Source organism: Podarcis raffonei, chromosome 11, assembly GCF_027172205.1.
Source record: "Podarcis raffonei isolate rPodRaf1 chromosome 11, rPodRaf1.pri, whole genome shotgun sequence".
Lineage (NCBI taxonomy): Eukaryota > Metazoa > Chordata > Lepidosauria > Squamata > Lacertidae > Podarcis > Podarcis raffonei.
The window spans coordinates 24,580,918-24,607,418 of NC_070612.1; the positions used below are offsets into that span (position 1 = coordinate 24,580,918).

Consider the following 26,501-nt stretch of genomic DNA (forward strand, 5'->3'; position numbering starts at 1 on the left):
CAACCAGTTCATATTTTATTAGCATATATGTGAAATTAGGATTTCCTGCTCAGTGCACTACACTTTACACCAAACCCACCAAGTGTCCCTATTTTCCAGGGACGTCCCTGATTTAGAGAAGCCATTCCTGGTTTCTGATTTGATCCCAAAATGTCCTGTTTTCCCTTAGGATGTCCCTATTTTCATTGAAGAAATGTTGGAGGGTATGGAATTATCCAACCCCCGAGCCATCTGAAGGCAATATTGTATAGGGAAGTTTCTTTTTTAAAAAAAATATGTTTATGGTTTTATTATTTTTTTATATATGTTAGAAGCTGCCCAGAGTGCTGGGCAACCCAACAAGTTGTGTAGGGTGTAAATAGTAAAATTATGATTATGGAATGGGACGTCCCTATTGTCATTGGAGAAATGTTGGAGGGTATGCTTTACATTTGCTTACACTGAATTGCATTTGCCATTTTAATCCCCATTCATCAAATTTGGAAATATTATTTTTAGGGCTCAGCCCTCCTCTTTTCTCTCTCTGACAGGCTTGCATAGGAGAACTTCCTGGTTCATTTTGCCCTTAAATGGGGGGGGTATTGGGTTGTTGTTACTTTTTTATTATGTATTTTATGGTTTTATATTTTGAATTTATTCTGTGAACCACCCTGAGACCTGTGGGTACAGGGCGGTATATAAATTCAACCAATCAAGTTTATGGCTTTAGGTTATGGAGTTTGCAGAAGTCCACATTTCTACTTTTTATTATTTAATAGCAGATACCAAAACAGACATTTATCCCCCGACATTGTCATTCTATGAGGCTTCTTGGCCTCAAGCTTTCTGGCATTAAAAAATTATTCTTTTCAACCAGCCATACAACATATAAACATCCATTTGAGTAAGAAAAACCTCATTTGTAACTGAGAAGAAGCTCAGAATGCTTTTTCTGTATTGCAGGTGGCATCTTAGCTCACATTACAGGAAGATTGAATTGACATTTTAAAGATTTTGACAAGGTAATTTAAACTATGGAATTTGATGGCAAGACCCATCTGCTAAGATTACTCTGCCCTATTCACACAGTAGCCCTGTCTTGATTGCTGTCCTGCCACTGACAGCGAGGGCGGCACACCTGCAATGAAAAGGAGAAATCTGCAATACAGCAGTATATTCTTTACAAAAGGTCCATAGCTGGCTGCAGGCTAGGAAGAGAATCAACCACAGTGCTGGTCATCTGCATACTATCCCTTGCTTTTTCCTGTGGGACTAATTGCAGTCGTTAACAGTCATCAACAGGTTTACCATACCCATTGAGTCAATCACCCATCTCCTACAACCCTTCTGAGAAAAACCCCACCCCACCCTCCCACTAATATATAAGGGTCTGGTGACTTCTGTTTCAGTGTATCTGAAGAAGTGTGCATGCACACGAAAGCTTATACCCAAGAACAAACTTGGTTGGTCTCTAAGGTGCTACTGGACGAGTTTTTAATTTTTTAAATTTATTTCAAGTGCTGGGAGCGTATCAGATAAGCTCAGTCAGTAACAGGCACACCGACTTGGAAACGAATTTGGGGGGACTGATGTCACTCACAACGTCACGTCCAGGCATCATGCACAATGTCATCGCACACAACATCTGGACTTGTGGTCCTCTTGCTGCTATGGGCCACAGGCCCACAGGCCGCTTCCCCTCCATAGAAGGAGGAGGAGGAGCCTTTGCAGACTGCTATGGTTGTACTTCTAGAAGCTGCCAATGTACTTCTAGGAGCGCACTTCCAGCACTGGGTTCTGGAAGTACGGTTGCAGCCTGGCAGTCCTGTGCCTTCAAAACCTATGCGTCAGAAATCTAGCCACTGTTCACCTCACAGATACCTTCTCCTCCTCTCAAAGCATTTTTATTCATTTCTTGTGGTTTCTTTTTCCCTGTCTCCTTTCTCATCTATTCTAACCTCTTGCCCTACCTGTACTGCAAACTCTTCAAGGCTGAGGCCTGGTCTGTGAGGATCTTGCCTAGCAACAACAGACTTCTATACTTCCACAGGCTAAGGCGGGCCAGTCCAGAAACCATTCTCTAGCAACAACAGAACAAACAAATCCATTGACTATCACTGACCACAAAAATGTCTTTTTAAATAAAAACTGCAAACAGGTTACACTACTATTAGAGAAAACACACAGCAGATACTCCCCTTGACCTAACAAAAGACATTTCCCAAAAAAGATGCAGTATGAATGAAGAAATTCACCTGGGAAAACCACCCCGGCAAAGCCTATGGGGGATAATATGTGCAGCACCTGTTAAAATGCCAGTGTTGTGAACTGGCAGGACAATGGGAAGGAGGAAGAGGATCCCAGTGAGGGGTGTAGCTAGGACTGGGCCAAACCGGGGCAAGCAGGGGACGCGGAAGGAGAAGTTGGTGTTGTAAGTACTCACAGGGTAATGTAGGATGGCGAGGGGGTGGAGGTCAATACACAGGAACCAGAGCAGCAGGACCCTTCACCAAAGCCAGAGGGGCCCCTGTCCCCACAAACACGGCAGGCTCTGAGGCATAGGGAGCAGCAGGAGTGGCGCTCCAGAAGGCTGAGGCAGGCAAAGGCTCCTAGCCCAGCTCTCAGCTGGCCGGGTGGAGCTCGTTAGCTCTGGGAGGAGGTGTGATTCCTCAGCTAGAGGAGGCTTGGAACAGGTGAGGGTCACATGCTTCATCAAGCCCAGATGCTGCAGTCAGCATGCAATGCATAAAAGGGAAGCAAAGCAGAGGTGCTGGGTCTGTTCCACTGCCTATGTTGATTGATCTTGACTTGGATGCTTCTGGACCTCTAAGGTTTGACTCTGGACTGCATCCTGACTGCTGGACTTGGCTTACTTGGATGGACACAGAACTGTGCTTCTTGACCTTTGGACTTTGCTTGTGTGAATTGACCAACCTCTCCCCCCCCCCCAACTTTGAACTTGGCATACTGACTTTCTGCTAGATAGCTCTAGTTCATGACAGTCACTCATCAAATATTTAACTTAATAATAATTTTAATATTTATACCCCACCCATCTGGCTGGGTTTCCCCAGCCATTCTGGATGGCTTCCAGCAAAATATAAAAAATAATATGTTATACATAAAAAACTTCCCGATACAGCTCTGCCTTCAAAACTTGCTCAAAAGAAGCCACCTTTTATCTTTTTAAGCCCTAAATTCACCATCAACTATCCTCAATCTTTCATTTCCTATACTGCCAAGTTTCAGATCAGTCAATTGAACCATTTTATAACCTTAAACCCTATAACTTATACCCCCACCCAGCTGATTCTTCATTATAATGATGAAATGCAATTCAGCCAACTCACTCTTAACAGACAACCATCACTATGTTTCTATATATAATTCAGCAATTAACCTGTTTGGTTAACTTATCAGTGCATAAACTGCAATCTCAGTTTCATAAAGGTTTTGAGAATGGGACTCACCTAATGAGAATATCATACTACTTAATTGAAAAAACAAATGCCATTTTACTCCTTTATTTTATTTGTGTACATGATAAGCACAGTTGGAGGACAGGAAAGGAATGTCAGAACTAGTTCTTCAGCAAGCTAATAAATAAAGTCCGGCTTGTAAATTAAATAGTCAAGTCCAGTCATGCATTCAACTCTCACTTATGGCTTAATAATACTCTCCTTCTTTTAAGTAAACTTGTATAATATGAATGAACATCTGACTGCCTTTCTATTGCAGAATATAGGTTGCCACATACCCTGCAACATTTCTCCAATGAAAATAGGGACACCCCAACCCATAATGATAGTTTTACTATTTATACCGCTTCCAACATATATAAAAGCATAATAAAACATTAAACATTTAAAAAAAACTTCCTTATGCAGGATTGCCTTTAGATGGCTCAGGGATTGGATAACTCCATACCCTTCAACATTTTTCCAATGGAAGTAGGGCTATCATAAGGAAAAGTGGGACATTCCAGGATTAAATCAGAAATCAGGATGGCTTCTCTAAATCAGGGATGTCCCTAGAAAATAGGGACACTTGGGGGGTCTGTTAGCACATTGAGATCTCAAAAGTTATAATTTAGAATTAGCTTTTAATGAATTGACTAATGTTTGTAGAAGCTGAGATAAATGTTCAAAAGCTTGAAGGAAATTTTCCAGGTAAAAGAAATAAATGCACAAAGTAGGCTCTGAGTTTGTAAGCAAGGACACACATAAGCTGAAAACCTGTTTTTGTAAACATCTCACTATCCACAGAAGCACAGATAAATGCAGGTGAACTGGGTGTTCAAAGAAAAACAACCTGGATCTTCAAATCCAATATTAATTGCATGAAAATGGTTAAATGACTGAATGAAGACAGTTATAATTCACTCAAATACAGGTTGTAAACAAAAACCAAACAGGTGAATGTTTATGAATAATTCATTATGTTTTATTCAGTGGTCTATTCATTTGGAGCATATAATGCATTTCTAGAAAATGCTTTGCATCCTTAAACCTCTAGGTTCAAACCACAGCATCTCCAGTAAAGGATTTCATTAAATCCTAACATTTACTGTTAAATGTGGTGAACCATCATGTGCTACCAAAACAAGTCTTCAGACACAATAATTTCTGGTGAATTTCATGGCCATTTCCTTCATTTAATTTGAGGATAAATAAACAAGGTTTGTCTTTCTTACTTCAGGACTTGTACATAGCAGGGAGTCATTCAACCAAACATACAGAGGAAAACTCACTCAGAACTGTAGAGCCAATCAGGACACATGCTACATCAGCAGAGATTATGTCCCCATGCCAGGTTGCTAAGCAACACCTCCACCCATCTCCTCCTTGGCTAGTTGACTTTAATACAAACAAAATTAACCCTTAACTTACAAACTGAATGATCCCTGGTGTTGCACTTCCAGCAAGTGCCGCTTGTAAATTTTCCATGACCATCTGTCAGTGAGGCAAACAGGATGCTGGCCTAAATAGGCCTTTGGTCTGATCCAGAAAGGCATTATTTATGCTATGTTCTTAAGGCAGGTCCCTACTCTAAAATGCTTGGAATCTATAGACTGTACTGAATGTCAAGAATAAGAAAAGAGGTGTACGAAGAAACAAGTGGTGAATGCTAGTAAATTCAAATCTACATACTTCCTTTCAGTTGGAAGAAGGACTGCAAAAGATCAGTCTGTTAGTTTTATGACTCTGTTTTAAAGACTTGCATGCTTGCAGCAATAGACAGTGTTCCAATTAAAGCTGTCAATCTCCCCTCTTGCTTTCGATATCTTAAGGGACTGACCTGGCAGCTACACTCAGGAAATTTATTTATTGACACCAGGGAGAAATGGTATTTCCTCCTTTCATGAAGTGGCTATTGTTGTTTCCACTCCCCGCTTGTTTTTGTTAGTGGTTTTTTTATGGGACAGGAGGGAGAGTGGTGATAAGTAATGTGAAGACTGTGGAATGACAAATAATTTGAAGACTGTGCCCATACACTCGGGTTTTCGCTGCAAAATTATCCTCCTCCCATCCCCTTGTGCAAATGCTTCCTCGCCTTTTCTCCGACACAGGTTTTGCTATGCAATCTCTGGCTCTCAGCGTGCATCGTGTAATGTTGAAATAGCCACCTGCTGGTAGATCAATGATATGAAACATTCTGCCCTAGAACAAGAGGAGCTGGACATTAAATAAAAATATTTGCAAAGCTCACGCAGGGAAGGAGAGAAATCAGGTTGGCGCTTCTTAGCTTCTGTTGAGTTTTTAAATGGTCGCATGGAAAGCTCAGGAATACTATTCATGAGCTGAGAAGAAAGGAAGAGGCCTTACTGGACTCATCAGAGGCTAATCTAACCCAGCTTCCTTCTTCCCACCTCAGTCAGCCAGCTCTTATGGGAAGACCAGCAGCAGCTAGGTGTGAAGCTATCCTGCTCCGATTAACTGGCATTCAATGGCATACTGCTCCTGAAATGGATATTCCTTTTAGCTAACATGGGGAATAACCACTGATCAACAGGGCTGGTGGACCAGAACGTAGGGAGACACCAATGGTAGGTGGAGCCAGAGTCAATGTGATGCAGAGGCAACCAATTCCAGTTTTGTCCCCAATTCCATATTTTTAAATATATTTTGTGTAACCCAATGACAATCAATTTCATTGGATAGCCAGGTGGTCTAGGGTTACTGGTGGGGGTGCTCTGGCCATTCTTTTAAACTATGCAGGGGGTCCCAACTTGAATAAAATATTGGGAAGGGGCAGGTAAGCCCTGGCCTGAATAATCGATCATAATATGCGGCACATGCACTTGCAATACCCATCAACTTTTGGGGGGCAGCTCCCTCAAATATTTTATTGGGGGCGGGGCTGAAAGGACCTCGGCCCCTAAAGTTGGCTCCTATGAAACCATGCATACATTTTGTAAACTTCTATCATGTATCCTGCCTGATAGTGCAATCCTATGCATGTCTTCTCAGAACTAAGTGCCGCTGAACAGAACAGGTGTAGCTGAAATCTTTGCCCCACCCCATACTAAAAAGGGGGAAGCTCACAGGTGAGACCCTACTTTGTGTGGGATAAGGGTTAAGATACAAACTTGACAGAGGGCTTGGTTTTTGTTTTTGTTTTTCTTTCTACCTTTCCTTTCTGTTTTATTTTTACCTTGTTTAGTTTGGCTTTTATTGTATTCTATGTTGAAAACTTTCCCAAAAAATGATTATATAAAAAGAACCTCAAAATGCTTTAATAAAGACCCGTTCTCTTATCTAGTAGCTGCTAAGTTTTTCTGCAGTCTTGGTGAGAGACAGATAAAGGTTTTTGGTTTCACGGGGAAGTAATGATGGAAATTCTCAAGGCTTGCAATGGCAAGATGTCTTAAGTCAGGAAAAGATAGCTTGACATCCATCAAATCTTAAAGGCTGATGATGTTTATTCATTGTTACTAATATTTTCCCCAGTCTGGACATAGTCTCTGAAGACAGATCATAAAGCTATAAGAAAAGCTGAAGGCGGTGATGAATCTTTGCCATTTTCAATTAAAATGAATTCTGAGTTAAGCATGCACAGGCAAAGCATTCAGATAGGAAAGAAGAGCTTTGGCAGGCCCGGATGCTCCCTAACACCAGCCTTTGCCCAACCCTGTGCCCTCCAGTGGTTTTGAACTATAGGCTACAGTTCCCATTAGCCCAAGCCAGGATAGACGCATGATGCAGGGGCTGATGAGAGTCCGGCTTTGCTGGCTGGGCCTGGCAGGAAATGTCATCCAAAACAGCTGGGGGATACCAGATTGAGGATGTTTATCTAATACAAATATCCTTTCACACCTGTTCAAATAGTTTGAACTTCCACTGCTGTTTGGGGGCTAGTTTTTCTTTCTAATAAGTTCTTGATTTCAGGTCTTGTAGCCAATCAGACTTCACTATGTAATAATAGCACTGAAAGTTTTTGTTGTTGTTGTTGTTGTTTAGTCATTTAGTCATGTCCGACTCTTCGTGACCCCATGGACCAGAGCACGCCAGGCACCTCTGTCCTCCACTACTTCCCGCAGTTTGGTCAAACTCATGCTGGTAACCTCGAAAACACTATCCAACCATCTCGTCCTCTGTCGCCCCCTTCTCCTTGTGCCCTCCATCTTTCCCAGCATCAGTGTCTTCTCCAGGGAGTCTTCTCTTCTCATGAGGTGGCCAAAGTACTGGAGCCTCAGCTTCACGATCTGTCCTTTCAGTGAGCACTCAGGGCTGATTTCCTTAAGAATGGATGCGTTTGATCTTCTTGCAGTCCATGGGACTCTCAAGAGTCTTCTCCAGCACCATAATTCAAAAGCATCAATTCTTCGGCGATCAGCCTTCTTTATGTAAGTAAAGCTAATTCAGAGTATGGCACACTGTCACTTAAGTCAAGTGAAATAAACGCTGAATTAGCTTTATTTGCTCTCATTAATGTCACTAACTCTGATAGGCTACATGACAAGTGTGTCACTTGTTCCTAGGAAAAAGAAGGCCTCACTGGAAAGGAAAATCCTCGCTGCTGTCTACCTAAAGTACTAGTAAAGGGATGCATTGAACACTCCCTTGAGCCTCCCTGAAAATAGAGATCCATTTCTCCTTGGGAAGATTACAGAGATGTTAAGGCCCTACCCAGCACTCTTTTGAGCCATGTTTTTATTTTATTTTTTGATGATTTTATATCTACAGCCACCCACCCATAAAACACAACAGGCATGCATCAATTAATACATTCAAGCCTAATATTTGCAAAGTAGATTTATTACGGTAGTATGCAAAAATAAATAAGAATGCATTACATGCTCTGCATGCTACAATTCAGCACACATCCTTGTACTCATCCTCGCACCTTGCTGTTATGCATCGCTTGGTATGCAAGCTCACGTTCTGCTCAAAAGCACACAGGAAAAGGAAGGTGGCATATGTGTTATTTGACACAGAAACAACAATAGAATGGACCAGGAGTTCAAGGACAGAGCCTGCAATTCGGCATTTCATGGTTTTGCTCAGTTTAATACATATATTGCCCAGTTGTTATTCACATCATACTTAAACCCACTGAAGCAATAAAGGAGCTTTAAGAACAGTGCCTCTGCTTAGGAAACAGTCATATATTTTGCCCCCACTTCCCAGGAAATGTTACTTTATGGAATCTACCCACATTTTCAGTTCAGCATCAACATATCTGTTCAGTCTGATGTGGTGCTGGGCACACCTAAAATTGCTAAAATGAATAGGGTAAGGCTTGGCTGTCTACATAGGACTGGTGGTTAGGTTAAAATATTTCTACATTATCTGCAGTGCACATGCAAATTATAAAAGCCTCCCGTTAGTCGCTGGAGGATGTTTGCATACATTATTTAATGGTTTCAATATTTTGAAAGACCCAGACAACCAGCAGCCACCTGTGTGCCCCTGAATCATAAACCACAGCAGAAGACTTGATGGGTTTCACCAGGGCTGGGGGGAAAACACAATAGAATTCCTGATCACAATAGAATTCCAGATCACAGAAAAGTGAACAAGCTGGAGTCCATGCTGTGAAGAAGTCCTTGTTTTAGATGACATACACGCAAAAATATGAACATAAGTAGACTATAAATTATAATATGCACCTGTCATTCTCAACCATTTTGAATACTATTTTGCACTGGAAAATATGTTGGTGATTGGAGGCATTGAGAAAAGGCTATTATTATGGTCAGAACACCACCTGATCAAGGCACATGAGCTCATAATCAAGGGGATCAAGAAAATCACCCCACATCACCCCTGCCATCTTTAGTTTTGGTCTCATGGGTCTCTACCAGTAGAAGATGACGACTTTTGCAAATGGGACAGAGCATGCATCTTCCATGGTGTTGGTGGCAGCATGTTGTTGTTGTTGTTGTTGTTGTTTGTTGTTGTTGTTGTTGTTGTTGTTGTTCACTTCGAGTCACCTTGTTCCAGGCTCTTCTGAACAGTTTGCGTTTATTAGGCCCTGAAGATGCACTCTCATTTCCTTATTATAGCTTTGCATGATTCTTTGCTGATAAATTTGCTCAGTTGTACTCAGACATAAGTGTGATAGTTTAATCAGAGTTTATACTAGAGTGCCACATATCTGGATCACTTTCATTTTTATTTTTTTTAAATAATATTTATTACTTTTAAAGATTACAGAAAAGGAAAAGAAAAAGAAAAAAGACAAGAGAGAAAAAACAAAAAAAGAAAAGAAACAATACAATATATAAACAATACAAAACACAACCTAAACACATTAAACTAAACACATTAAACAAAACTAAACAAAACCCTAACCCACCCTAACCCAAAACAAACATCACTCCTTTTCCATACTCTATCTTTCATTCCCTTGTTTCCTCGACTTCCTCTCACCTCCCTTTTTTGTATTCCACTTCTATTAATTGTTTCAGCAAATCCTTTCCATCTTTCTCTATTTTCTATCATATTATAAATATCTTAACATATTTTTTAACCTTATTTTTCATTAAAACTAAAATACTTATATATGCTTAACTCCTTATAACATTTCTGCTAAGGCCATAAAATTTCTTTCCACCATTTTTCTATCACTCATTAATTTTACAGTATTTCTATATATAAACTTTAGCTTATAACGTCTTTGCTTCAATCTATTTACAAAAGAGGAAGGCGGACTTCCTGTTTATGACCTTCCCGCTTCAGTGCCAAATTAAGGTATTTAAAGATCCAATTTTCCGTTCTACTCAAGGGTAGTTGTTTAAAATCCAATTGTCCACAGGAAAAAGTCAGCGCTCTCTGGCAACAGCAATGCGGCTTCACTCCGTGAAAGAAGCAGTCAGATCAAAGCACCGTGCCACTCACCCCACATCACTCCGGATCCCCAAAACAGGGTTTCCCCGCGAGTAGGGGAGGCGCAGAAGGTGCCAGCCGAATCCCAAGTTCACAAGCTTCTCCCGCTTGTGATTTCAGAGGGTCTCCGCCTTCGCCGTGGCAGTCAGACCCTGCTTTCCATGGAGCAAGTTCCTCCCGATCGGAGGAGCTCCGCCATTGTCGGAGGCGCCAACCCGGAAGTCCTCTGGATCACTTTCATTCCATCTCTCTCAATGATACTGACAAACAGAAGAGTAGTGATGCCGGGGGTGTATCTTACTGCAATTTATTGTCTAGGCTCTGCTTCGTGTTCAAAAGAATTGCCCTCATCACATTGACTCAATTATTTTGTAACCCCTAGGATCTATTACAGTGATGGGTTTTGTGAAGGGTGGCCATATGCCCTCCTTTACAGTGGGCAGTCCTCTGTTTGCTAGTTCTGTGTTTGAAGGATTCTTCTATTTGAATGGCTCTCCTGTCCAATTCCAGTTCAAAGATAAAGGGAGGGAGAGGAGGGAAGTTGCCCATCAACAAGTAGCAGATCAATAGAAGACCAAGCAGGCATGCAGGTCACCTAGCTGCAGTCTTCCCCACTATGATATGTATTGTATTGTTTGCGCTCTCTCTCTCTCTCTCTCTCTCTCTCTCTCTCTCTCTTCTTTATGGCCTTCCTGTGAACTCTACTTTGTGTCCTAGTCATGACCCTGGAGTCAGACTTCAGTTCTTCAGGGGACGATGCTGCGGATTCAGAGTGGGAAGAGAAATTGTCCTCAGAGCAAATCCCAGAAGCCCCAACCTACCAGAAACACATCCACAGGAAGAGCCTACGGTGCCAGTGCTCCTCTGGTTTGAGGACGTTGTGTTGCTCTCCTCTAAACTACACTTGAGAATCTCCAGTGGAACCACAGTCTCACCCACTCTGTTGGAGTAAGTGTTTGCTTGAAAAGACTGGGCCCCTTTGTATGAAGAAGGAACTCTCAGCGCTCATCCACTTTACCTTTTGTCCCGCTTTTTCCAGGCAGAGGTCCATGTCCGAGCGCATTGTCTTGTTTTGTTTTCTTTGCCCCAAACTTCCCTAACAAAAATGCACTCTTTGAAGCTGAACTGGAGCAAACATCTATTCAGGTTTTCTGTGGATTGACATTTGCTCTGATTGAACTTTAGAGAGTGAGTTTTCACAGGAAAATTTCTGGAGCAAAAGAAAATGACATTTGGATATGACTTTTCAGACCCTCTGTGTCCCTATTTTCCAGGGACAGTCCTGGATTTACAGAAGCCATCCTGGTTTCTGATTTAATCCCAGAATGTCCCACTTTTCCTTAGGACATCCCTATTTCCATCAGAAAAATGTTGCTGAGCATGAGCTTTAAATCACAGGCTGTGTCTGGAAAGAGCAGAGGGAAGGAAGCGTGGATAAGCCCTAAGCAGGGCTAGCTACAGCTAATAAACAAAGCTCAGTTTGAGAGTAACTCCTGCTGAAGCAAAACCTAAGGTTTATTCTCATGCACTATCCAAGACAGAGTCCTGCATGAAGCTATCTCACCTCTGCAGTATGTCTGCAATGCAAGCTAGTTGAAAACAAATGTAAAAGTTTAATTACATTTATTTCCCATGTTCCTTTTTTTGTTTTGTTTTTCTCATTTGTTTTCAGTATAAAACAAATGAAAAACCAATATGCATATGAATGCACACTCTTCAATTCCATCCTGATACTTCTTTCTCGGGCCAACATGAGCATGCAGGGCAGGCACCAGTCTCTTGATTCCTCCATGACATTTGCTGCTGCCACTGCCATCTGCTCCATAGTGTTGAGACTGATTGTTCTCTCTCTCTGAGGAAGTGCTCCTTTCTTCTAGCATTTCCCCAGTACGCCCTCATTTTTTCACACCAGTTGGTTCCCATTTAACAGCTTCCTGTGGAAGCATGTTCACTGACACCGGGAGCACATGACCCCACATACCCAGCAGCCACTCTCTGCAAAGTGGTAACTTTCTGGAACTTTTCCTGAAGTCCCTTTTAACTCAGCATGTTGGTTCTACCTTCCTCACTTAACTACCTTGCTTTCTGTAATGGTTCTAGGGGTTGCTCGTGCGTAAGCAGGTGTCTATCTCCCCGGCTGGGTGCAAACACCTAGGTGGGTTGCCAAAGTGAACCTTTTCTGTCCGGACAGCCACTCACCTGTGGCTGACTCAATCGCTGGCAGAATCCGTCAGTGGGCGTTTCTTAAACTTCTTCCAGCAAAGAAGCTCTTTGACGCCTAGTCTCCTCCTACTCTCTCTGCGCGAAAGCCTTCTGCGCAAGGAGGGCGTGGGCAACGGAGGACCCCTACTCTCCCCGCTGGTCCCAGGCAAGGAGTCATGGGACCGCCTCGCCGCTTGCCCCATCTGCCCCCCTTCTCCACTGGTGCTACGCTGATTCTCTTCCCCAGAAGATGGGCTGCTTCTCCCGATCCCTGGACGCTCTCCAGAATTCCTCTGGCTTTTGCTCTCTCCCTCCGGCACTGATGGCAGTTCCCTGACACTTTCTACAGAGCATTTTGCCAGATGTCAGCTCTTACTTGAGTGGAAATGTATGTTAAAATCATAATATCATTTTAATATATGTATGTGTGTATGCATGTTTAAAAGGTTACATGAGCTTTTGCTTGCTGTTCATTACATCATCGCCACAGCCAAATTTGATCAGCTATGTAATGGCAACTGTATTACTAGGAAACCCAATTTTTATTTTTATTGTTGCTAAAGTGGCATACGGGCATGAAAGAAGCAAACTGGTTTGGTATCTTTTTGCAAAACACCTTGGAGACCTCTAAAGCACTTTTTTGAACCAAAAAAACGTTTGCCCCAAACTTGTGGTTCAACCTGGCAATATACTGCCATACTAAATGAATTCCAGCATAAATTTCTTTGTGTGTGTTCTGGCTTCCCCCCCAGCATTTAATAAACTTGACAGTGGGCATGCAATGAGAAATGCCCCAGATGTAAGGTGAGCAGCCTTTGTGAACTCATCCACAACAATCACAGGAGGAAACTGAAGTGTGAGCCAGTCTCTATAATGGATATAACTAGCAGCCATTTCTGTGGTCATTTTTCTCTAGCATTCATAGTCAAATATCTGCCTAGTGCATAGTAACATTTACCTATGCATGATGTATTTAAAAAATGTACCGGGCCTACTCACATGAATGGGGCAGAGGCTATGTGAACCATTCATATATATACAATTTTTCAGGAACACAAAACGGCACAGATGTCAAATTAAAAATAAAAAAGTGTCTGAGGTATACACAATAATTTTTCCCTGTTTCCCCCTATTGGAATGCCTTATATTGCATCCTTTGCAGATGCGCATCCTTTTTAACATGGCAGAATAGCCTAGTTATTCTTGCCTCTAAACGTTTTGCCCTCTTATTTTCCCAGTGAGTCCACTATCACAGAGGAGACAGGGTGAGACAAATGCTTCTGTCATAATATACCAAACAGTGGTAATACGGGCTGCGTCCAGGAACCCTGAAGCATCCTTACTCCTTCCTTTGGGATGATGTCACCACCCATAGATTGACAGAGGCTGATGGGATCAATCTTCTGTAAGGATGTAGATATTTGAAGAAGAAGAAGAGGAGGAGGAGTTTGGATTTGATATCCCGCTTTATCACTACACAAAGGAGTCTCAAAGCGGCTAACATTCTCCTTTCCCTTCCTCCCCCACAACAAACACTCTGTGAGGTGAGTGGGGCTGAGAGACTTCAAAGAAGTGTGACTGGCCCAAGGTCACCCTGCAGCTGCATGTGGAGGATCAGAGACGCGAACCCGGTTCCCCTGATTACAAGACTACCACTCTTAACTACTACACCACACTGGCTCACATCATATTTGATGTGATTACGTGGCATGTGCAGGTCTCTACGCACCGAATTCATTCCTGCCTACTCTTCTTCACGTCCATATCCTCTATGCTGCCACACCGCTGAAAATATGCATTCTATGTCTCTTCCTCCAATTTCATCTCTCTTTCTACCAGTCAGGAAGAGTCACTATCTCCTAATCTTAACCGAACACCAGTGGGAGTTTGGTTGAAATGATGTTTGTGAATACATTTAGAAGGTTCAGTTTGTAATGCAAGACTATCTCACTGCTTCAGTGTTTTCTCCAGCTCCAGAATCTGCTTGCAGTCTGCATATCTGACACTTGTTTATGCCAAGAAGTACTCAGACACAAGTTTATTGAACTTGCAGCACTGCTATTCAGGAAAATCATAGGATGAAATTAAGGTGATATCCCAGCATACAGTTGTTTCCGGAGTTTTCCTGGGTGAATCATAGGAGAAGAGAAGTGCATATGTGCAGAAATGATGGTAGTTTTGAGGACATGACCAGTGACGTGTGCTGTTGTGTCAAACCCATCCACAGATGTGAATGAAATTTAGTGTGACATGATGCTATATTGATCAAAAAGCTGCATTTCCATTGCGCAAGTGGTAATGCAGTGTAAGAGGAATGTTAGAAACTGTGGTAGAAGCCCTTGCATTATAAGCAGGAAAACTAATGCGATAATTTCCACATCTGAAAGCGCCCTGAATTAAGACATAAATGAAATAATGAAAAGATGAGTAGAAATGTCACTAAGGAGAAACTAAGCTGGGAGAATAGGATTCAAAGTTTTTGCTGCAGCCAAGGCCACTGAGCTTCCCAGATACATGGACCTCACATGAAGAGAGTCCTCTTCTAGTGATTGCTTTGAAAGCAGCATAGTGTCGTTTAGTCTCATTGGCCTTCAGGAATCCTAGATAAAGGCTAGAATTCTCCAGTTTCTGCTGCTTTTGGGTGGCAAAAATTTCTGCCAAGGTTTCTTAAAGAGTTGCAGCTTCCTCTGCTGGGTTTCACCAGGATGTGTGGCCAGGGACGGGGGGTGGGGGGAAGCCTCACATTGTTTCCCAACAGCCACACCTCCCAGAATGCCTCAGGAGCCATGTGGTGCAATGTGCAGTTGCTCCCAAGTCATTCCAGGCAGTGCAGAAGGCACAAAACGGTGGAGAGAGAGAGAGAGAGAGAGAGAGAGAGAGAGAGAGAGAGCCTTCTACTGTAGTGAGTGGCATTAGTAAGGTAGAAAAGCTGGAGAAAATGGAAATGGCTTAGCCATTTTATAAAGTTAAGCAAGGTAAACAGCAATCTCTTCCAAACATTTCAGATAAATTTCTCCCATCCCCTATGATTTTTCAGGAGAGATTTGTTCTGCACCTGCCCACTCATTGAATGGCCAAAAAAGAATTTTTTAGACATTCTGGCACAGCTGTAAGCCTAACTGGGAGTGACTGCCCCATATATCAATGCTGCAGGTTGTTCAGTTGCCTGAGCGACAGGAATTATTCCCCCCATCTTTTATTCCTGAAGTCCTTATATTTCACTCGTCTCTGCTATTATTTCATGTTCCTGGCTGTGGCTAGTCTCTTCATGTGCCCTGTGCCTCTTGCATTCCTGCACCTTCATGAGTTCCTGACCCTGGTGTACTGTCTGTGTGCATTCCCGCTTCTGATGTTCCTTTTTTCCTCTGGGTACCATATCTCTTGTATGCTACTAGCCATGATGGCTATGCTCTGCCTCCACAGTAACGCTTCTAGATACCAGTTGCTGGAAACCACAAGAGGGGCACCTTTTTGATTTTTCGGCATCGTATCTTGTAATCAATCACCTGGCAGTTGACAAAACCACCCTGTCTCTTTCTGTCTTTGCAGCAGCTTCTACTTAATCTGCTAAGTTTGCAACGTTATGTCATTTAAGTTACAGTGGTGCCCCGCAAGACGAATGCCTCGCAAGACGAAAAACTCGCTAGACGAAAGGGTTTTCCATTTTTTGAGTCATCCCGCAAGACAAATTTCCCTATGGGCTTGCTTCGCAAGACGAAAACGTCTTGCAAGTTTGTTTCCTTTTTCTTAAAACCGTTAAAACCCAGGGTGCATTGCTTGAAGAGGTGCAGTTGCGACTTGACTTCGAGGAGCAACTCATAGCACGCGGTGTTGTAGCCTTTTTTGAGGTTTTTGAAGACTTTGCTGATTTTTGAAGCTTTTCCAAAACTTCTTTTGCAGCCATTTGAAGTTTTAGAAGACTTTGGTGATTTTTGAAGCTTTTCCAAAACTTCTTTTGCAGCCATTTGGTACGTTAAACTTTTAAAACTTTTTTGGGGGGTTTTGGATTTTGGGTTGGGTGTTTGGAATTCAAGGACTTGGTTCTGGGTTTGAATTTCTGTGTGGTGGGTGGCTGGGTGCTTTTGAATTTTTTGGATGTGAAGCACTGATTCTTTTTTTTTTTTTTTTGAGTTTGCGAAGGTAGGAGCTGTGCTGCCATGGGACCCAAGAAGACTGCTGCTGCAGAGGCCGGCGAGAGGAAGAAGGAGAAGGTGATGCTGGAAATGAAGAAGGAGATCATCCGGAAGCATGATGGTGGAATGCGTGTGACAGACCTCGCCAGGGAGTATGGGAGGAATCCATCGACCATCGGGACCATCCTGAAGATGAGGGAGAAGAACCTTGCGACTGATGCAGCCAAGGGAGTCACCAGGATCGGGAAGAACCGCCCAGCTGTTCTGGAGGAGGTCGAGAAGTTGCTGCTCATCTGGTTAGAAGAGAAGCAGCGTGCAGCAGACACAGTGACTGAGGCCGTCATTTGTGAGAAGGCCAAGGCCTTGCACGCAGACCTCGTCCGGGAACAGCCAGGAACCTCAGGCGAGCCAGAAGTCTTCAAGGCAAGCAGAGGTTGGTTTGACCGGTTCAAGGCAAGATCTGGAATCCACAGCGTGGTCAGGCATGGAGAGGCTGCCAGTTCTGATGTTCCTGCGGCTGAAGACTTTGCAGCGGAGTTCCTGGAGGCTGTGAAGACGGAGGGCTACGTTCCACAGCAGGTCTTCAACTGCGACGAGACCGGGCTGTTTTGGAAGAGGATGCCCAAAAGGACTTTCATCACACAGGAGGAGGCCAAGTTGCTTGGCCACAAGCCCATGAAGGACCGTCTGACCCTGCTCTTCTGTGCCAACGCAAGCGGTGACCTGAAGATCAAGCCCCTGCTGGTGTACCACTCTGAGAACCCATGGGCCTTCAAGAAACACAAGGTCGACAAGGAGCGGCTGAGTGTCATGTGGCGATCCAAGAGTAAGGCTTGGGTCACACGTGTGCTGTTTGTGGACTGGGTCAATCTTGCTTTTGGCCCTGCTGTCAAACAGTACCTGCTGGACAACGACCTGCCGCTGAAGGCTTTGCTTCTGATGGACAATGCTCCTGCTCATCCTAAAGGCCTTGAGGTGGACTTGCTGGAGGAGTTCAGCTTCATCAGCATCATGTTCCTGCTGCCTAACACCATGCCACTGCTCCAGCCGATGGATTAGCAGGTCATCGCCAATTTCAAAAAACTCTGCACCAAGGAGCTTTTCAGGCGATGCTTCGAGGTGACTGATTGCACCACCATCACCCTGCGGGAATTCTGGAAGGACCACTTCGACATCGTCACCTGCTTGAAGATGATCACCAGGGCCTGGGACGGGATCAGCCAGAGAAATTTGAATTGCGCTTGGCGCAGCCTGTGGCCGGAATGTGTGGCACCAAGTGACTCTGATGCACCAGAGTCAACAGTGGTGCAGGACATTGTTGCCTTGGGGAGGACCATGGGCCTGGAGGTCACAGAGGAGGACATCAGCGAGCTGGTGGAGGAGCACGACCACGAGCTGACCACCCAGGAGCTGGTCGAACTGCAGGCAGAGGCTGCGCAGGAGCAGGCCTCGCTGGAAGAGGAGGAAGCAACTGAGGAACGGCTGTCCTCCAAAGAACTGAGGGACATTTGCCAGAAGTGGAAGGATGTGCAGGCTTTTGCACAGCGGCACCACCCTGACAAGCACGTGGCACATGACCTTGGGAACACTTTTGATACGAGGGTCATGTTGCCTTTCAGGGAGGTGCTGAAAAGGCGGATGAAGCAGCAGACCATGGACAGGTTCTTCAGCAAGAAGCAAAGAGTGGAAGAGGAACCTTCTTCGAGTTGTCCCCCAGAGTCTTAGAAAATGTACTGTACACTTTGTTGATTTTTAAATGTTTTTCTGTCATGTTTAGAAACTTAATTTATTGTTCCTTCAGTTTTTGAAATGCTCTTTACAGTATGTGTGACTTTAAAGAGAAGTTAATAAACTCTTGTTGTACCAAATTTGGCTTTGTTTGGACTTTTTTTGACCATAGGAACGCATTAATTGATTTTCAATGCATTCCTATGGGAAACCGTGCTTCGCAAGACGAAAAATTCGCTAGACGAAAAAACTCACGGAACGAATTAATTTTGTCTTGCGAGGCACCACCGTACTGTTCGGTTTTTCCACTGCTGGTTCCCTCCCCACTCCTTCACATTTATATTAACCAATTTTACATTTCCACTCCACCAAAGAGCTGTTTCACACAAGTGAGCCATATTCATATTTACCTCACGTTTCTGTACTCAGGACAGAAGGCATGAAGAAAATAAAATGGCCAACTGTCTTGTAGTTATCATCCTTCGGGCCTCCATGGCATGGAAACCAGTAAGGTACAGTTCCTCCACACACCAACAGAATCACATTATGGGCTTCTGGCCATGTGGGTAGAGCCACACACTACCTTCACCAGCACTACCCGTTTCAGGAAACATGACTCCCCATTTATCCCAGCAGCATGGGAAGGAGTAATGCTGCAGTAGTTTCTGTGATGTCTTCCAGATACAGGACTCCCATTATCCCTGGCCATTGGCTATGTTGTCCAGAGCTGCTGGGAGTTGAAGTCCAACAACTTCTGGAAGACTACGACCTCTTTGTCCCTCTCCTGGCCTAGCTCTTCACTCCTTCAAAGCCCACAATGAAAGGAGGAAATCCAAACCTGGGACAGGTTCGGCGTTGCCTCCTTTGTAAAAACCTCCCTGCTAGTTCAAATTATAATATCTCGTAGAAATCTATACCATGCTGAAATCATGCCAGAAATTTAATAAGGAAATGGTTTTTAAAGCAATACAGCTATAATTTGAAGGGGTAAAAAAGAGAGAAAGAAAGACAGGGGACAGATTAACAGAAATTAGCAGATGGGAGGATAGGAGAGAAAGCCAAGTTAAGTCTCCATTCCAATCTTCCTTGAAATCAGAATTCTCTAGTGATTAAAAACAACAACCCATTGCTAAGTTTGCCTTTTACCTTTGGAGATTAGTCTCACAGAAATGGGAAATATAATATGCACAGTACATGAACTTTGGAACTCAGGACTTCTGTTCTTCCTTTTTCTGCTCTACCCTTAGTTTTTCAAGCCCAACAATACCTAAGGAGTTACACCCACCTCTCTGTCTCAAGGCAACATCCAAGATCAAATGGAACATTTTCATACATGGTGCTCAGAAGCAGTTGAGCTTCTGTCTTGCTATTTACATTAAAGTGCCAGGGAAAGAGAAAGGGCAAAGTGATTTATAAGGAAAATGAGCATTTTGGCCAATGCAGGGTTTACATAGGCATGACAAATTGATCGCCGTTCTTGCTTCAGAGCAGAACTACGTGTTATAAGAAGCATGAGTTTGTTGCCAAAAAAGACCAGTCCCCTCCCTTGCGGAGTTCTCTTCCTTGATAACATGCTGTAGAAAATTGCCCCACAGCCTGGTGTTTTCATACCAATGTTCACCCAGTGATCTCCAGTTATTTACGACCACAACTCACACCAACCCCAGCCAGCACAAAAACATCTAGAGGGCATCAGGTTGGCTGGGATTTGAAGCCATGGGTTGCACCCACTGTAACTTCTACTCAAAGTAGACCCACTGAAATGAATGAACCTAAGTTACTTGTGTCCATTAATTTCAATGAGTCTACTCTGAGTAAGATCAGCATTGGCTGCAACCCCATATCAATACCAGGCACTACATTTTTCTCTCTCTTAAAAAAAATATACCAGGTACATTTTCAAACACTCTCTTCTAAGTGAACGGCATGGTAGCATTTTTGCATAATTCTGCAGAGCTACAGAGAGTAGAAGCAAAGCTCTAAAGCACCTTTCATGGTTGCCTTTATATGAAAAGAACACAAGCAAAAGAACAGGGAAGCCAGAACCAATGGCTTCACTTTGGTTTTGATGTGCATAACCCTGGCAATTTGAGAGTCAGAACACACACCTGCAGAGATCTCTTATGCAGAGAATAATGCCTGCACAGTGACATTGTGAGGCCCATGAAATCAGAGAAGGGCTACAGATGAAGCTGAAATCCTAGAATTGCGGCAACACCTTTGAGTCAATAAAGAACATGACTGCGAAGGTGGTTTTTTTATTATTATTTAAACAAAATCATTTTCTCCTCTCGTCAGAGTAATAATCCTGACCTTGATCTCCCATAATTAGCTAAAGGCATTCATTTACTTTACATTTCAAGGTCCTGCTCTCACAGCAAAATAATTGTTATAACAGTGACATTTGAAATGGAATGGAAACCCCATGCATGCAGATTAAGTGTTTGGGATTCTCTGGCTGTCTGGGGTCTAAGGATGTGGATAATACCTTTTGCAGTATATAAAGTGTACAGTAATGAAATATTTTGCCGTATGGTAAGATGTTGAACTATGTGTGGCCCGTTAAAATAATACAACCATCAAGGGTGGCAGGATTGGTAGTCCATAATATCTGGAAGGCACCATATTGGGTACCACTGTAGAAGGTGTTTGTATATATGCTTCTTGCCTATGAATGTGCTGATAAACTTTTTTATTGCCTCTATAAACTATATTCTTGCTGCAGGCATTCTGCACACATGTTTCAGTATAGACCAACAAAAAATGCCAAGGAATTAACAGGATAATCCTACCCATGGATGATTCAGAAGTAAGTCAAACTGAGCTCATTGGGATATACTCCCAAGTAAGTGAGTTTAAGATTTCAGCCTGAGTGCCATAGGAAGAATTCAACAACATGCTAAGGTTATTGTTCCATCAGGGCAAGCGTTTTGGCTGGCCAGGTGGAACAATCCCCATCCTTCTACCCTTGCTGCATGCTGTTCCAGGGGCCCTTCCAACCCCAAGCCCAAGCCCAAGGTCAGGGGACGTGGTGGGGGGAGAATGGGGGGAAGCCACATTGTGCAAGTGGAAGTCCTTGCTTGGAGCTTCCACTGACAGGACTCATTAGTTGAATCCCACTCTATAAATCAATAGGAGGGTTTCCCCCCCCCCCCCGAAATCCCCCCCCCAAATTATTTTCTGTACAGGAAAAAAAGAAATGGAGATACGCAAAACAGTGAAAGAGAAGAAACAACCAAAAGAAATAATTTTACTTTGATTTGTAGACATCCTGTTGATGACAGAGTTTTCACGAGTTCTTTCAAACCACAATCAGCTGAATTGGTAATTCATAAAGAAGAGATTATTACAGAACCACTTACACTTTTACTCCTGACATATAAAGTATTTGAGTTCTTGCTCATGTTGCTGCACTTGCTGATCCTGAATGGGCTTTATCTGTAGATGTTCCGTCTCCTGCCCATTCAAAGTCCTGCGGACAGAAGAGAAATATTCTGTTGTTGTTATTTCACACAACCCAAAATGATGCTGTGCTCTCTTAGAACACAAAAGCAATGGTGGAGCAACAATCCATAGGTCCTTCGGAATGCAAGGATCTTCACACACAGCCAACAGACACATGCTAAATAAACATTGTTTGTGCTTTCAACATTGATAAGTGTAGATACGTCACTAAAAAATCTAGACAATATTCTTTATCCTAGATTTGTTTGGACAATTTCGCATTCCCCTCTCTCTGTAGTTCACTCCCAACTACAGTTGTGGGCTTATTTTTGATCTAATGCAGTATGTGAAAAGACTTCACAATATTCCATAATTTTGTAGATAACCAATTGTCTCATAGATACATAGAGCTACCATATCTTGCTCTCTTATATCACATTACTTTATATGCTTGTGGCATATTATTGCCCTCTATTGTATATTTTGTATTTATATGCTGTTCACCACTTGGTGGGTGGGGAATTTGGATTGAACAGTGGTACAGAAATGAAGAAATTGTCAACAGCAGCTGATGCCCATTAGAACTGGTGGGGCAGTGACAGGAGCAAGCCAGCACTAAATCACACAAGCAAAGTGGAGTTGACTCTTTATTAACAAAACAGGATCTGCACAGGAGTCTCAGGCCTAATGAGCAGAACAACTCAGGTGTTGCCCCCAAGAAGCAGTTGCCAAGAATAAAGGTCCCCGTCTCCCTACAGCCTGCTAAGTCTCCTCCCTTGCAGGTTCCTCGCCCCCAAGCAATTGGAGACTGTGCCTGCGTGTCTATCTTTGCTCCTCCCACTTCATGCCCCTTCTGGTTCTGGGAGATGAGGGGGAAAGGAGTTTGTTGCAGCAGGAGGGGTAGTCAACCCTGCCTCTTCACAAGTCTGATTCATCTGTGTCTCTTAGCCTCTCTCCTGTCCTGCCTTGGCTTCTCCCTCTGATTCTGGACTTCTCTCTGCCACAGACTCTCCCAGCTCACTAAGTCCTGTTACCCCTTCCACTTCCGACACCTCCTCTTCCCAGTCTTCTCCCTCTGACCACTCATCATTGTCCCACCATCAATCCCTGGGCTCTGAGCCTTCTTCCCTTGGTGGTTCCTCAACTGGTTCCTCCCACCATTCCTCTGCATCCAACCAGTCCATGACAGGCAAAAGACAGGGATCCCAACAGCTGTTGGAGCCAGAGCCAATGGCAGGCAGAGCCAACTAATTGTAGTCTTGTCCCCATCCTCCTTCTTACTGAGTTTTACAAGGGTAATACTGAGACTAAGGAGAAGGAAGCTGACAGGCAGGGCATCACCTGGACTGGATTCAAGTAAGAAGGCAGGCAGGTGGGGGTCTGGTTGAGGACAGACTGAGTTTGGTGGGGCACTGTCCTAATGAACCAGCCTCCAATGGAAATTATACATCCTGCATTTCTTTAAATATACACTGTAGGAGAGGGGAACAACCTGCTCCTCTACCATGCAGATGGGGTCAATGCAAAACCTGATGCACCGTGGAATTGCCAGGATTACCTGGACATGTTCACAGGTATATGAATATGATGCATCCTTCTTTTAAAAATAAAAAAACCTGGGATGAATTCATGGATATCTGTAGACTATGAAAGCTGCACAAAACCAGATAGCTAACTATTCCCCCTTCAAAAGCAAAGTGAATGCATTCTGGTTGGCTCAGTTTAGCCTATGAGCAGTCCAGTGAGTCTGGGCCAAAGGCACACTGAAGACAAACATCTCAATTATTTTAAAAGGTACACAGCAATCAAGAATGGCAGATTATTTGTGCATTGCTGAATAATTCACCCACATCTTATGCCTGCCATTTAAGGTTAGATGCTGGATGTCGTTTCACATTGTTAATCTTAAAGCACAGCTCTTCTGCAGCAACTGGCATGGAGAGAACCACTTGCTCCAAATTGCTCGACATGCGTTGCCTGAGTCATCCGTTGACTAGTGTTGGGTTTGGCAGGATCTGATATATGCTTTCTTTAAATCTCAGCTGGAAATGCCATTGACAGGCATTTGATTTCTCTAGCACATCAGGAACAAGCTGCAAGGGGTGGAGAAGATCATAGCGTTCTACACACCAATAAAAATTACAAGTGAAAAAGTCTTGGTCATACGCAACATACAGCTAGCGAGTTATTAAAGGAAGAAATGGATCTGCCTCACGCGAACACCATTGCAGATTCTAGCAATGATAAGGGCTCACTCATATTGTTATTACAGCCCATTAATAGCCAGCAGCAGGAACTAACATCCAAATCCAGCTCTGAATTATGTTAAGTGAAAAGTGAGCAGGGCTACAAGCAAACTGCATAGTCAATAAAACCAGATTTATTTGTTGTAAACAGAAGAAAAGGTCTGAAAGGTGCTCCATTTCCGCATGTCACATTCAAGTGCACTTTTGTCGTCTCAAATCTAAAAGCAAAAGCAGGAGGAAAGAAAACATCCTGGCCTTGTTTGCCGGGATATATTTCCTACCCCCACCCCCCTAATGAAGTGCATCACTAGAAAATATGCTATTCTAGGCAGGTTCTTCAAAGTGTTTGCTCCAGAGATATCTCCTGCTTTATATTCTTGTCACAGTCCGATGATAGTCAAGGTCAAATTGCTAATCCAAGCTGAGGGACTATAAAGGCAACACCATTTCTATGCCAAAGTTGCCGTATAGTTTATATTATTGAAAATAAACGGCAAACCTTATGCATTTAAATTATGCCTCTCTCCACAGGGAAAGGGGGTTCATGATCTTTAAAAAACACACACAGTGTCGCAACAATTGAAAACGGTCATGACGGAAACCAGCTGTTTGCATGCTTCAGAAACTAAGCATGAAATTGGTTGCTTATTATAGAAAGAGAGACCAGACTGAAGACAGATTAAGCGAGGTGGGGGTGCTTTTATCATCTTCCTTTAGGGTAAAGTTTGTTTGACAACTGAATGGCACACACACAAAATAATGGGTCTGCATTCTTTGTACAAATGTTACTGATGGCTTCTGGGGGAGGGGGGCCAAAAGGCCACATGTTAGCACGGCAGTGCATATTGATTGCACAGGAGATATAATTCCATTTCAACATGTGTTTTACAATCTCCGAGTTGCATAGCTAATCTTCTTATTTTATTAGAGCTAAAATAAAATAAATAACTTAGAAAATACCTATTATTACAATTGAATGGCAATAATACATAGTTTGAAAAAATGCTTATCTGCCAATTCCTTATCGGCTGCTATCTTCAAGATCCGTCATTAGAAAAACAAACCTCATTCTTGGTTTTATAGTTTAATGCTATTCCCCTTTTGTGTTCAGAGGCCTGGGACTCTTTAGGAATGAGAACTTGGAGCTCATACGATGCTTATTAGGTAGCAGCTCCTTCCTTGCTTACAGCGATATGCAGGCAGGTTTTTTTCCTGCCAGAATTCCCTTTCACCCATCTGCCTAGTTGTAAGTCCTGGGAGGAGTAGTCTATGCTTAGCACAGAATGTTCTGGAATCCTGGTCTGGATCAAGGAATGGAACTGCCCTAAATATTACATTCTGCCCAAGTGTCTTAACATTATGAGAGACGTCCACTGTACAAATTGCAAAAACTAAGCACACAACACACTGGAAGCCAGTTTCGCGTTACTTTATTGATGCTGCCTCGCTGGCATACAAAGTGTTTAGTCACAAGAGAGAAAAAGCTGAAATTTTAGGCAAATAATAATGTATATAATTCAAAGATAATTAAATATATGAGGAGCTGGTGTAACATAGCTGCTAAGACACTAAGCAATGAATCAGCAAGTCTCTGCTTCAAATTTCACCACTGCGATTGACTCATTTAGCAGCCTTAAGCAAACTCCTCTCTCTTTTAGCCTGAGTAATATGACAGCAATAATATTAACTTAACTTTATAAGATATTATTATTATTATTATTATTATTATTATTATTATTATTATTTTATTTGTACACTGCCCCTCTGACTGGGTTGCCCCAGCCTCACAACAATTAGATAATGTATGTGAAGCACTTTCAATACTTGAAAGTGCTAGACAAATGTTGACTGTTACACAAAATGGGACGACAGTATTCAGAACAGACAGCATCCAGTATACTGCATAAGCATAGGTTAGAAAGCAGTGATTTAATGTTTTCAGCAAAAGATGTTGTGGTCAGGTTAGAGTGAAATTGCAAATATCATATAAGGAACTATTGCCCTCCTTGCTAAATGTATTGCTTCTTTGGGTGGTATTTAACTAAAATTTACTCAGAGTAGACCCAATGAAATTAGGTCCATAAATGTCAATAGGTCTCCATTGAGTAAAACGTAGTTCAATACTACCCTATGTGTTTAGAGTGGCTAATGTATATTTTTTCCCTTTAAAAAATGAAATGAATGTTTCTATTATGATTTGAAAAGGTACCATCATGGTGTATATTGTAAATAAAGAATGCTTGCACTTCTTATTCCTTATATTTTCATCCTGCCTGCCGTCCACAGACTTCAAAAAGGCAGCCAACATAGGACTGACCTCCCTATTCCAGCCACACAAGAAACCTTCAAGATAGGTTGATCAGAGATTTAGGTGGAATCTACATACACATATAAAAAACATTGTGAAAATGCTTTTTTAAAAAACGTTTTGAAAAATA

General features: G+C 42.8%; 1 protein-coding gene across 3 annotated transcripts in view; it reads right to left on the reverse strand.

The window, feature by feature from the left end:
* Positions 1–26,501, reverse strand: part of PDE4D (phosphodiesterase 4D) — a 634,082-nt gene that overhangs the window by 530,037 nt on the left and 77,544 nt on the right. For all 3 annotated transcript variants that reach the window (XM_053408756.1, XM_053408755.1, XM_053408766.1), the window contains exon 2: positions 21,736–21,845. In XM_053408756.1, coding sequence (XP_053264731.1) covers positions 21,736–21,777 — 42 coding nt within the window. In that variant the 5' untranslated portion in view covers positions 21,778–21,845. The remainder of the gene's footprint in view (positions 1–21,735; positions 21,846–26,501) is intronic.